The 13,723-nt window shown below is 36.3% G+C and overlaps 1 protein-coding gene across 1 annotated transcript; it reads left to right on the top strand.

The window, feature by feature from the left end:
• The first annotated feature begins 763 nt into the window (after positions 1-763).
• Positions 764-12,474, top strand: LOC143464466 (uncharacterized). The gene is made up of 4 exons (XM_076962248.1): positions 764-1,144; positions 9,879-9,935; positions 10,463-10,536; positions 11,049-12,474. The coding sequence occupies exons 1-4, from the start codon at positions 991-993 to the stop codon at positions 12,192-12,194; spliced, it is 1,431 nt and encodes a 476-aa protein (XP_076818363.1). The 5' UTR covers positions 764-990; the 3' UTR covers positions 12,195-12,474.
• Positions 12,475-13,723: the final 1,249 nt, after the last annotated feature.

Genomic DNA, 13,723 nt, shown 5'->3' on the forward strand with positions numbered 1-13,723 from the left:
TCGTTATGAGAAAGTAAACCTTTACGCGCAATTTCATTCATAAATATTTTGAAATATTATCACAAATATGACGACATGCTTAAAAAAACAGAGGTTATCAACCGATGCATGGTTGCGTCATCAAGTAGATGCATATGAACTATATTTGACGTCACGGACTCTTAACCAGGCACGTGTTGGGCGCAGTGGAGTTACCCTTCTTTAAGAAGAGAGCAAGTAACTTGTTTAGGCTGCAGACGTGTCGTAACCGATTGAAGTCGTGATAAGAAGCGAAAGAAAAAAGTAAGAAGGCAATTTACCAGGACCAAGGTAGCACGTCAAGCACTTGATTAGAGACGGGGAAGGATTGAGGAAGTGTGTTGGCGCTCACAATTTGGTTTTAAAGCGTTAAAGGTTCTTGCACTTAAAAGTGCTTTGCTAAACCAACTCTTTTAAATCTTTTCACAAGTGCTTTAAAGAGGAATAGAGTTTTGGGATTGAGCAAAATAGAGTTTTGCAGGTGAAATCATGAGGCGTTTATAAAAGCCTCGTTAGAAGTCTCAGCATTGCCTATTATACAGTATGTTAAGAAACTAAACCTTAAACGGATGGCATAATAATACAAATGTCAGTTTTCTGAAAATAATTTGTACAGGCTTAATATAATTTGCTAGCAACATTAACGATCAATTGATGGCCAGTTTTATCGCCTTTTTTCTGCTTATGACATTGTTTAGGCCATTGCTAATAAAACTGTTGTTAACCTTTTGCCTTTCACAGGTGAAGTATTATTAATTGAACTGTCATTAGGAAGTTTCCACAGAATGTTTTGGCAAGCGTTTGTTGTGAAGCAATAGTCTTGTTGAGTTAAACTGTGGCACAAATTGGAGTGAGACTACAAAAATACAAAGAGGGTCAATTTTAACCGAACTGACGAAACAAAATCTGAACGTTAATATTTCATTTTTTATTTGGATGGTGTCTCCTTGACATCTCCAATTTGAAAAAAAGATGAATAATTCTCGGACACGTTCAATGAGTTCCGCTTTTGCTAGCATTCCTCGTCCACATCATGTGATCAGACGCAGCCAATCAACGGTCACTAGTATTAACCCAAGATCACTTCGTGTCGTCGTCTTAGGAGTTGGTGGTGTCGGAAAAACTGGTAAGCAGATTGCGATATCTCATAAAAAATAACGATAGTAGTAAATCACTTTTATACGTTTATTGTTTTACAAATAAGGTTTTCTAATATGAATGAAACATTTCATGAAGAACCACAGATAACTTTTACGAAGTCATGTCTACAAAAAATTTGTTCGTAAAACAGTTGTTTGACTGCTTTGTGTACTGGAATGCTCTTAATTCCATTTAAATCCGATGTTTGTGGTATAAAGTACACTTCTTTTCACGGCAAATAACCATTAGCATGTCGCCTACAATATGCTATATACACAATTCCTTGGGCGATTACTTTTAATATATAGGGGATTAGGTTTAACAATGTTAGGATAAAAAAATTGTGTCAGAGTAGATGCACCGTAAAATTAGTAATATCTTGCGTATAAAAGTCAGGTCAGACGTAATATGACGAATGATTCTTTGACACTCGTGATCCCGTTTCCCTGTAATCGATCGTTTTTCTTTTACGCACTCTCTAACTCGGCCATGCATGTATGAGGTCACAGCTTTTATAAATTTTATGTTGCTTTATAAACACTTAAATTTTAATTAGACGTAGTGCTTGAAATATTGTTTTTTGTATGTATATGGGTTGGTATAGTTCCAGTATGGATAAATTGGATATGCTAACCAGAATTTCAATTATATAAATTTATTTCGTAAAATGCCGTCTGAAAAGGTCTACCGTTCTAATTACAGTGCGTGACAAAATGGAATGTTTGGTCCAACCACATTTTTTAACATGTGGTTTCACATCATAAACAGTAAGTAGGCACAATTTAAAGCCGGTGTTTTTGTGGTTATTGGATCATTACTGCCATGTGCCATTATATTCAATATTCGACATTCTTGAGATTGTACAGCCTCTTCAAAGTAACATGTCATTTGCACATTGTGACATATTTAGGTGAAAATCGTTGTCCAAAGAAAAAGTTCTGCGCAAACGTAACAGAAACGGGTGAATGGGGAAAAACTTGACATAAAACTTGTGTTTGTGGTTTATGTTGATTTTGAACAGAACTTTGCACTTGATTGTAACAAAACCTTGAAACCAAAAGCACTACTTTTGTAGGAACATTGAAGAACAAACAGACTTGAAAAATCCGTCGTGAGTGAGAAAATGTTATGAGGTTAATACGCGGTTATTACCATACGTCATACTGTACAAACTATAAAGTATAAACCATACCTGTTACCAACATGAACAGTTGAAAACAATGAATAAGCGATAAAATTTCCATGACTGTATTAACATCAAGGTGACATGAATTGAAACTATCGATTAGGGCGCTTTATAGCACTCGCTTTTTGAGTTAATGGTAATTAAGGCGCTTATTTTGGGTAGTAGGTACGGACAAACAACGACTTGCTAGCATGACTTAAGATTTGCTCGGGTGGATGATATATTCCGCGTTTTTCAACAAAACTCCATCTAAGACCACATAATGTTTTAACCGTGCTCCATTAGTTTGTAAAGAGTTTTATATTTATTTTATGATTTTGGTTTGCCTCGATATAAGTTGCACGAAAATTACGACCGCGAAAGTGCTATTAAGAGGAAGCTATTAAGCCAGAGGACCACTTGTGACTAACTTTATTTAATTATGAACCTTAAAAGCCGCATTCGAAAAGTGCCATGGCCAATTAAAACGAATAAATTGTCATTGATATAAAGCTCTCTATTCTGTTTGTAATAATTGTATTTTTAACGCGTAGGGCCTTTTATTATTTGTAAGCAATGTTGAAAAAAGTCGCATGTGACTTTAACCGTGTACAGAAAAATGGTACAAAAAATTTCGATATATTGCAATGAGCTAGGTTTTGCAAGCTCTAAAAGACCGCCAAAATCTCATGTTAACAAAGAAACATTTATCATATGAAGTTCGGAAGCTCACAGTTGAAAATAACGTCGTTTGATAAAACAATCGTGAAGTTACTTGACACGGTCTGTCGTCAATTGATTTCTGGTATGTTGGTAAAATTTCCGACACGTGTTTTGGGTTGAATTTCTTGTTCGTTGTCTTCATAACGTCTAGTTGCTATGGTTTGCTACTTATTGTCGTCGTCTTCGAACGAAGAGCGATGCCATTACATGCTTTGTTTGACGTGAATGTTACCGCATTCGTTGAACTATTCTTCTTGCATTTTCCTGGTATTACAATACCAACATTTTTTGCTTGAAATCTGTTGTAATGGAGCGGTTTTAAAAATCGTGTCATTCTTCAGAAGTTCTGTATAGATGAACAAGCGATGCTGAGTGACATTGCTTTACTACTCCTTTCTTTAAAAGGACCTATATCTATATTATACCTCTACATCTATATTATTTTTTCAAAACCTAAGCCGATAATGAAACCTATCCATGGCCTCAACTTGTAACAAGTACATAACCAGCAAACTTCAAAGACGTTGGAGTGATATTAATCAGGGAATCATATTACAGGATAGTACAACATAGTAACTTGTAACGTAAACCGCGTTTAATACAGTGTATCAACCAACTGGAAGCAAACAAGAGTCTTCATCGTAAGAAGTGTCCTCAAGGTTCAGGTTTTGAAGCTAATCCAACCTGTTCCGCTGTTTGAATGCGCTTCGGGTGGCGCCTTTTGGGCGCCTTGTCGTAACATCTAAGATTTGTGTTATTGGATTTCGTGTTGAAGGGCGTATATATACTGTACAGAAGAAAGTGTACTATAGCTAAATTCTAATGAACACGTTTATCCTCAAAAATTTTTATCTTTTGTTGTTTGGTATTAACCTGCCGAGTAAAATAAGTTGCTTCAATGTGTGGTGGTGCACCTTTCCTAAAGTCATCGTTTGCATTTGCTACATCGGGTTTGCAAACCTTCGGCCCGACCACCATTCATCACGAAATGCATACCTTTTTATCGCATCGCAATATCAATGTTCATCTTAACGGTTTACTCAAATATTATCGAAATTTTCTTTAAATAATTTTTACAAGAAGCTGTTTTTGCAACCAAATAGCTCGGAGGCAGAAAATAAAATTTCAAAATTTCCCTAAATCTTTTGTGGTAAGAGATAGACACGAAACTAATTGATTGATCAACAGCGAATATGCTTTGTCAAAAGTTTTCAGTTCATGTTGTTTCTAAAAACGTTTTTGCAAATTTCCGAGGCCGACTTGGTTTGTCGACTCGTAGATAAGTAGTTTTCATCGTTGCTTAACTGAAAAGTGTTGCATTAGTTCGAACTGAGTCATAATGCAGTTGTACGCCCAAGGTTTAGTTTCCACGGCGATGATAGGTGTGTTGTTTACTGACAATTCACTCACCTTTCACCACAACCCCGATAATGGACGATGGACGAAGACGATTGCATTCACATCAGTTGGATTTTGTTACTATTATGGTGCGTTCAGTTTCCTTTTAATTAACTTTGACCATTGCTTTGTAAACAGGTCTCAGCATATGGCATTTTGTCTATTTAGTTTGCATTCTACGATTACAAAGCATTGTCAAGATGTCTTGAACTTTAATACAGCGACAAGTTTGAGGCTGTTTAACTTGTGGTAAATAAACCTTATCAGTGTCACCAGGTGTGTAAACTAAATATGTTGCTCATACAATTTCAGCGAAAATAGTTATTGTGCGTGCGCGTCATCTGAAAGCCTGCGCAAGGCTTGTCTAAAAAACAACAATATCCGGGTTAATTTTACAGATTCTTAAAACTTTTTTGTATTTCTTGTGTATATTATTAGAGAAAAAGCTGAAGATATGTCCATTAAAATAAAAGTGAAGAGATCAGGGGTTCAAAGGTAACTTTGTTAGCTCCTTAATGTAAAGAGCATTTATCTATAACCAGTAAATATACAAATAATTACATCATTACACGAACATGCACTATATAGAACAGCTTTTCTCAAAACTATTTTATTTACTGACATATGCTGATGGACACAGCTTATTAAAACCTGACATCTGCTTTGGAGTCATATACGAAAGTGTGGTGCAACTAAGCCCGAAATTTGTTGAAGGATTGTTTTTATGATTTCTATTTAAATTTCGAACTTGTATGACCTCGAAAATATTTTCCTCTATTTCTGGCTTAACTTCTTTTTAAATCATTTCAGATACGAGTCTGTTAAAACGCAATGCTATACTATAAGATAACTTAAAGCGTATGTTGTTGCTTTGTCCTTACTCATGGGTCATCTGACTAAGAATCATCTTAAATCCATGAATTGTTTCGAACGGAGTAATCCTGCAATTGTGTCGAACTGAATGAACTTTGAATATTTCTTGTGGCAATCAAAGAAAACAGGATGCCGGCTGTCTGCAGTTCCATTGAACAAACAGATACCACACAAAAACTGGACACATATACAGACTTTCACAAAATTAGCTTAGCCAGACATTTGATTCACGTTTTTATCTGGCGCAAGAATTTGCCAAAACATTGCATTTATTACCCCTTTGCCAATAGAACACGACTACCGCCTTGGCAAGATTTTTATCTTATGACACTATTAGTTTGAAACACCCCACATAACTAAGGCACAGGTGTTGATCGAATTACTCAAACTTGTCGTCTCTAGAAACTCGTAATATCAGGCGATAGTTCGGCCGCATTTCATACGACATGCGGCTACATTTGTTAATACATATGGTTGTTCTCACCCCGTAATAACCGTGCGAAAAGACAACACATTCTATTCTGATAAGTGACCACAGTCGTAAAAAGAAGATTATTGCTGACGACAAGATACCCAAGAGATCCAGCTTGTCTTCTTTTCAGTAGTTTGTCAGTTTAGACGTATTCTTATGGGCGCTTGTACCCCATTATGTATTCTGTTGTATACATTAAAGGGCATTTGTTGGCGTTCTGCACACAACTTAAATAATTTTCTCCGTTATTACAGAAGAGCCGTGTTTAGTAAACATTCCTCGACGTACTCGTCAGACAAATAATGGCCAGATTGCTGGCGAGAATAGGTGTATGTAACCAACCTTGGAACCTCTGACTCACAATATATTATTTGCTGGACGGACCCTTCTCGTTACGCTCCTTTTTCTGCCCGTGCACATTGTTACAACTGAGAACTTTAAATTGGTAAAATAAACTGGCCTAAATGATATGCGGTTTGAAGAGTAAAATGTCCATTTTGACTTTGAGCGATTGGGCCGAAAAAGTCAAACGAATAAACATAGTAATTGATAGGTATAGGGTTGGGTTACAGCGGTGTTCCTTGGATCGATTTTATCATTTTTAAAATCTGAGACTACGAAATAACTAAGTTTAACGTCATAATACGGCCTATAACTTTCAAAGCGGTTCCCTAACTTCGACTTTGCACTGCTACAAGTCGTAAATAAATACAGATATTGAATTACAAAGCATTTTTCAAACACCTGTTTTTTAAATGTCAAAATGTTCAAAGAACTTTAAGCGTGGAAACTTAAAACAATTGCTGCACAAGCATTAGACAAACACCTAATTCTCGTTCGTCTTTAACATTGCTAAGAAAGTTGGTTTTGATCTTTTTATGCATGGTTGAGAGGTGCTGACGCTCCTTGCAATAGACTAAAGTAAAGTACAGTTACATATAGGTCTATATAACGTCCAAGAGACTGTAGTGTTTGTCATTTGGACGACATAAATAGCTGAATAACAGTATTTGTTTCCACTGCAACTGTAAAAGCTGAAAATGATTTATCCTTGTTCTTTAACTACAATATAGACTAATTGATAAATCTGTTTCGCAAAGACAAACAGTCTACTTTTAATAACACAAAACATTATTTTGGTACTTTATATATTATCAACTTTTTTATTTTTACAAAGTTTGACAAGTTTTTCGCCCAGATTTTACTTGGTGATCCAGGAAAATTTTCAGTCCATTGGCGTTCATGCAATGTATCACGTATTCTAAAAATATTTTAAATTATAAAACGCAATATCGTGCTTTTACAAGTATCAACAAAGTGCCGAAATGGAGATAAGATCTGTGTTTTCTGAGATTTACAAGTCTAGGAAAAAGCAGAAGTTTTGAGAAGCTTTCATTGAATTGAGTTCGACGGTCAAATGGCAAACAACAAATTGTAGCCTCATTTTGAAAATGTTGTGGTATTAGCCTGAAAGAAAATTATTTTAAGCCATAGTTAAAATAACACATTTCAGTTTGTTTCTGCACCATCTGCACTTGTCGTTCCGCAATTTCGTTTGCGTTCACTTCCCCGCACTTGTCGTTTCACCCAGTTCCGTTTAAAATAATGTCGCTGTCGCTCTCGCCAAATAAGGGGAATACTTCGTCATGATGTCCGCAGTTTTACGTCATGCGGCGTTGTTGACAGCATTTAAGAGTCGAAAACGTGGATAATTTAGAAGAAGATGCATTTTCATATATTTGCATTGTTTTAATCTTTTTTTCCGTGGAATTTCAACGTAAACCCATTTTTAACACCCAATATAGAATATAGAAAATAGACAAACAAGTACGGAATTTTCATACGGGCTGTTTTTGAATGACCGTTCCTTGCACGGTGACACAACGTCAATCGTTTGCTAAGTCAGACTCTTACAAGCTGTTAAAAATCACAAAAATACCTTAACCACAAAAATAAGTCCTGTCAGTCATTAATGGAAAAATTTTGTTGATTGACATCCTGCTGTTGTTTCCAGTTTTGTTTTTTGTGACGGGAACATGGTTTAAAACCTGCAACCTTGGCAGATTTGTTATGACAGCTGTTGTTTTATGTTATACTGTAGGAGTCATCTTCACAAAGTTGTTGCCCTGGCCAAAGATTTAGAAGGCAACGAACTGCTGTATTTTGGACGTTAAACAACAAGTTACTAATAAGCTTATCTCTCGAAACGAGTTAATTATTATAAATTTAAGGCGATTTAAATTTCAAGAAAATGTTCACAATTTTTTCATCACAATACGTATATAATCGGATACTGTTTTGCACAAAGCGTTGAAAAACTGTTTTGTACATGCTGCCTCATTTCCAAAATTGGTCCATTTATTGAAGTTAACGTTGACCTTGTTGATCGATTTCACGAAAACACCAACTATAAGTTTTACTAATACTCCCTGAAATTTAGGTGTTTGGCAAGAACTGCTGGTGTCGTTAAACTTCAAAGCGTTGTCGTTGAACTTGGACTTTAAGTTGAGAATCGATAATCCAGGTTGAAACGTAGGACTACAGTGTAGTTTTGACGTCATTATCCTATCATGTAACGTTAAATTTTGCAACTTGGTACTCCAAAGCTGAAGTGTTAAACTGTTACTCGACATTGAAAATTTTATGTGCAGCAGGGGTTAACACTGCTTGCAACGACTGTTTCTTTTAGGATTTTTTTCATTTGTGTTCGTACATTGGCCTCTTATAAGCTGAAGGACCGTGAATGGAAATAACTGAGATATAGAAAATTTGACAGTTTTGCTGCACATGCAGGTTTTCGTCGTACGGGGAAATAGTTTTGCAAAAAGTGTAATTTGTGACTATTAGAACCATTTCCATCAAACATTTTTAATAAAATCGACAATCAGGATTAACAGTTCTTGCTGTTTTCCCTGTCAATATTTAATTATTTCGTGTGTATCATTATTCCCCATGACGTCAAACGCTTATGAGTTCTGTCAACTATAAACAAGAATAACAAGAGCAAAAGAGTATTTGAGGGCAAGTGAATCTGCGATTATAACTTCAAAATGTCATTGTTCTGGTAATCGTCATGTGAGAGCTCTTGTATTATGTCTTGGTTTATGTTTGATTCGAAATGGCTAACTTCTCCGCAGAGTTTTTTATTGACTGCGATTGGATTTTCTCTATGACCTCATCTAAGGTCAGAATGGAACCATATTACAACCACAAAATAGTTTTTGGAAGTACGAACATCAACGGGTATCGACACTGTAATTATGGTATGGTTCATTTCAAAAACAGTTTTAATTCTGTCAAATGCCAATTATTGCCTGAAAACGTTTGTGGATAACCACAAAGGTATATAACTTCACTTTACAGGGCTGTTTTATGACGCCATTGAAAGAAAATTTGGCAGTGATCGTGTGGCGTTTTTATGTTATGCCCAATATCCGCCTGCTCTAGAATTTCTAACAAGGAATGTTAATTAAACTATAAACAAATTATCGTGTCCGTAATTTTTCTATGTGCAAAGAATTAGAGACTGGATTCTCCATATTTGAATAAAACAGTGGAATTTTAGAAAATCCGGTTAAATTTCTCTAGCCGAGTTGCATTGGAGATCATGAGAAGCTTCGTTTAAGCGTTATTACGAGTCTTTCGTCCTGGTTGAATCGAGGGTTGCCCTATTAGTTGGAATTCAAAGCGCGCCGCCGAAAATGTCAAGCTATAGCGGGCATAGTTCAGATTTATTGATGCATAATTTCTATCTGGTTTGAGTGTGTGTTAATCGCTCCATGCACATTATAACTTAATCAAGTTTTTAATAGGATTTTTTACCGGTTTGTTCGATAACTTATGGTGAATGGCAATAACGAGTAGCTCAAACCTTTTGACACTTGTTTACTGTCAAATGAGTTGGAAGTCATTTTAGTTGTATAAACATCTATTAAAGAAGGATTATTATACATGGCCTACTCGGTACAGATAAAGATCTAACACGTTTATAGTAAAATATACTTTACTCAACTTGGTTAGTCATTTGGAATGATAAGTGCCATCCCTTAGATTCTATGATGACGTATCATTTTGCTTTGTGTTTTTCAGCAATGACTGTTCGTTTCGTTACCAAAAGATTTATCGGTGATTACGACCCAACTTTAGGTAAGTGTTTTTTGTTTACAAATGGAAATATAATTTTTGGTTAATTTGATATACAGTGTCTTTGGAAACCGTTACATTGAAGTATTTTTGCAAATACTGTAACACAACACGACTGCTCCAGTTAAATTGTTAGTATAAGACGCGAAGCAAGTTGTTGTTTGTGTAAAAAAGTCGGGCTGGCATATTTACGACACTATCTACAGTAGTTTCCAATATGTTCGGGTCATAAAAAGCAATTAACATAGGAGTATGAGCCACAAGGTTACTTTATTAGCTTGCTATATATAAAATACATCCGTGTGAATCCATGGTCAAACAGTGTGTTAAGGAAATAGTTTGTCATATTCTAACAGCAGTGGATCTTATAGGAATTGAACTGCTACTCAAAAAAGGTCAAATTCTTTAAAGGTTGCTCGGTCGTTTAAAAGTCGGCGGTGCTGTTATAGTTTACGCTTTGTTGACCCTCCAGTAAATCATACCCTATTAGTATTATCCACCTATTTCTAAATGTCGCCCCTTTCTTGCAGAAACCATTTATCGTCATACAAGTGTTGTTGATGATCAGTTGGTCAACTTTGAAATTATGGACACTGCTGGTCAGGTAAATGACCTTTGACATTATTTGTTCATAAAAGTTGTCTCCTACATGGGATTCCGTTCTTGCAAAGAGTCGCAATAGTTGGCGCCAGATAGTTTTTAATTTCTATTTTCATCTTCAACAAGCCAATTTGTATGCAGCAATTTGCAAAAGGTGTTTTTGTTCGAAAAGTATGTCACGGCCTTTGTTTGGCTTCCCAAAACAATACTGACATTTTTAAGTTGTCGGAATTAAATCTTGACTTCCTTAAAGTGCAACGTACTTTAGTAGCAATTATATTTCCAGTGTAATTATTAATTATTAGTGAAAGTATTAGTGTTATTGGTGTTGTTACAACAGTATTCCAGTGAACTGGCACTAGATGCACAAACAATTTTCGCAACGTAATGCACTGTAGTACAGCATTGTACTGTAACATAGCTTATTGTATTTTGGAAATTAATGATGATCAACATATTCCATTAACTAGCTATTTAAGCCAAGAAATGTTTATTAATAAACTCCTTTGATTCAAGGACGAAAATTCGTTGATGTTGGAAGACAAATGCAAATGGGGAGAAAGCTTTATTTTTGTTTATGACGTCACAGACAAATACAGCTTTGACGAACTGACAAGGTTAAAGTTCATTGCCAGCTACACACATTCAAGAATGCGATTAAACTTTACTCCGTGCTGGATTCTTGTTGGAAACAAATCCGACCTTGCTGAACAGGAGCGCATGGTGACCGTGGAAGAAGGAAAAGCACTTGCGCAGGATTTGGGTTGCCACTTGTTCCGCGAGATATCGGTACGAGAGTCAATAACTGATGCGACGGATGTTTTCGAAGCTGTGTGGAGGGAGTTTTCTAGGCGTAGCCCTAGGTCGCCCTCCAGCAGTCATCGTCGAAAATTCTCTGGTAGAATTCAAGATAAAATCCCCGTCTTAAATTCAGCTGCATGTACGTGCGCTTCGGAAGCGCTAAAGAACATATCAGTTAACGGGAGTCTTAATGGCGCCTTTGTTTCAAATCTTACAAGTAGCCTAAGAAGACAAACAAGTGCTCCTGTACTACCAACAACTCTTGTTTCTAATGCGAAAGAATTTCACTTCAGCGACTCAAACAGCAATGAAGAGCGTGTTGATGGAACACGATTTATCTCTCGCATTCCAGAAGACATAGATGAAGATGATGAGGTCGAAGAAAAACCCATTAAACCCGTTTACACCCAGGAAAGAAGACGAAGAAACGCGGTGACAAATGGATGCTCCGGAGCGAACAACAACCCTTCCCCGTCTGCAAACTTATCGCGTCGAAAAGCTTTAAGTGTAGACAATGTGTTTACCAATTTTGATTTAAGTTCAACTTCAACAAGCGACACAAGCGCAGCTCTGACGTCATCATCTGCGTCTTCATCAAACACTTCTCTTAACAACTGCAACAACGCGTTACCACAAGGATCAAAAACAAAGTCCAGTGACATGGGCCGTGGCCGAAGCAGTTCAGATGCAGGGACACTCTCCCGAAAACATTGCAAGAATGCCAACGCCGACGATCTTGTTTTGCTTTACCAGAATCATTGCCGTCGAACCCGGCCGCGGCGGATTGATTCAACCCGATCCCTGGGTAACAATTTCACTTCTATGACATTCAATCCTACCCAAGAAGTTAGTGGCTATTAGCGATTGTTGTTCCGAAATTTAAGTTATTGCTTTTCGGTGTACTGTGGTTCATGTTTTAAATCTAATTTTCTTTGTTGCTGACGTTTCGCTCTTATTAATTTATAAACGTGGAACTGGTTTTCTCGTTTTTTTACATATCTGTTATATCCGTTGTCAGTTTCGTTGTCTCAAAATTTGTTGACGTGCAAGCACCTTCAAAGCTCATTTCACGCGCCGTAGTGTTTTGTGCTTTTGTAATTTGTTTTTTGTTTCGTTTTCAAAAGAAAAAAATATTACAAAGTTATGCGCTCTTGAATCGAAAAGCAATATAGACAATGGACATATACATGGATTGCCAAGGGTAGTCAGAAAATATAGATAGCTATGATTGTAAAATCTCCCACATAACTGGTTATTTTACATGAAGTTGAAATGCAAGTCCCGTATGTTTTAGTTTCAAATTAATTGGTTTATTGTTCAGTTAGCTATACTAAATGCTATCGAGCTATATCTATCGCCATATGGTTATGAGACAATTAGCAAAGAGAATTGATAATGCTAAAGTTCATTACATAAGGTTTTGCAAAACAATAAGCTGTAAATAAAATATTTAGCAAATTAGATATCATCAGCCGCAAAACCCGCTTCGATAAATCGATCACCAACCATAATTTATACTGTATATATGTCGTATTTCGATCTTTGCATAAATAGTTGAGTAGACTCTGACAGAAAGGTTGGCTCGTCCCTATTGATAACGGAAAAGTGCAGAACAAAACGTGTTACTGTATATATTAAGTAGCCTTAACCGTGTATACGAAGCTAATATGTAAAATTACAAACTACTTCACAAATGAGCCTTCCATGCAGTGCATCCTGCTCCAGAATAAACAGCGATGACGTGGTTTCCGTATTCTGACTTGGCGTTCCAGATATTATTTGTTGGTTTGCTCGTATTTTTAATTCAGTGATTAGTTTAAAAAGTTTCTGGTAAGCTAAATCAGTTCTTGCGTTGATTATACAAACAAGATCGTTGACTACATGCGTATATAGAGTTATCGTTCTTTCATGTTTTAGTCTTTGTTATTGCATATTGTTGCATAGTTCTTGAGAAAAACAGTAATGAATCCGTTAAGGAGGCGTCAAACACCAAAAACTGCCATAAAATCTTTGTTTGTTTTATTATACAGTAATTCTACTAAAAGACCGATTACTCGAAAATTCCAATATGAGGCTCTCTGAAATTTTACATGTCAATTTAGTATGCTTTGGACTAGCATTCCATAATACGCCATCACGTTAAGCGTTTTTAAAAACGTTTAAAAGAGGCGCAAAATAAACACTAGAATTTTTGGCCTAAAAAAACAATTTTAGCTACTTTCATGCTAATTTTTAGCCAAATTCTGCACGCGACCTGGGACATTGAAGCACGCCAACTGCTAGGGTAAGTCCCAGGCTAGAAAGCAACACCAACCATGCTGCCTTCTGATTGGTCTAAACATGTTTTTTAAAGCCCTACGTTGGACGTCCAACAAAATCGTGGAGATCTT

This window comes from Clavelina lepadiformis, chromosome 1 (genome assembly GCF_947623445.1).
Source record: "Clavelina lepadiformis chromosome 1, kaClaLepa1.1, whole genome shotgun sequence".
Classification (NCBI taxonomy): domain Eukaryota; kingdom Metazoa; phylum Chordata; class Ascidiacea; order Aplousobranchia; family Clavelinidae; genus Clavelina; species Clavelina lepadiformis.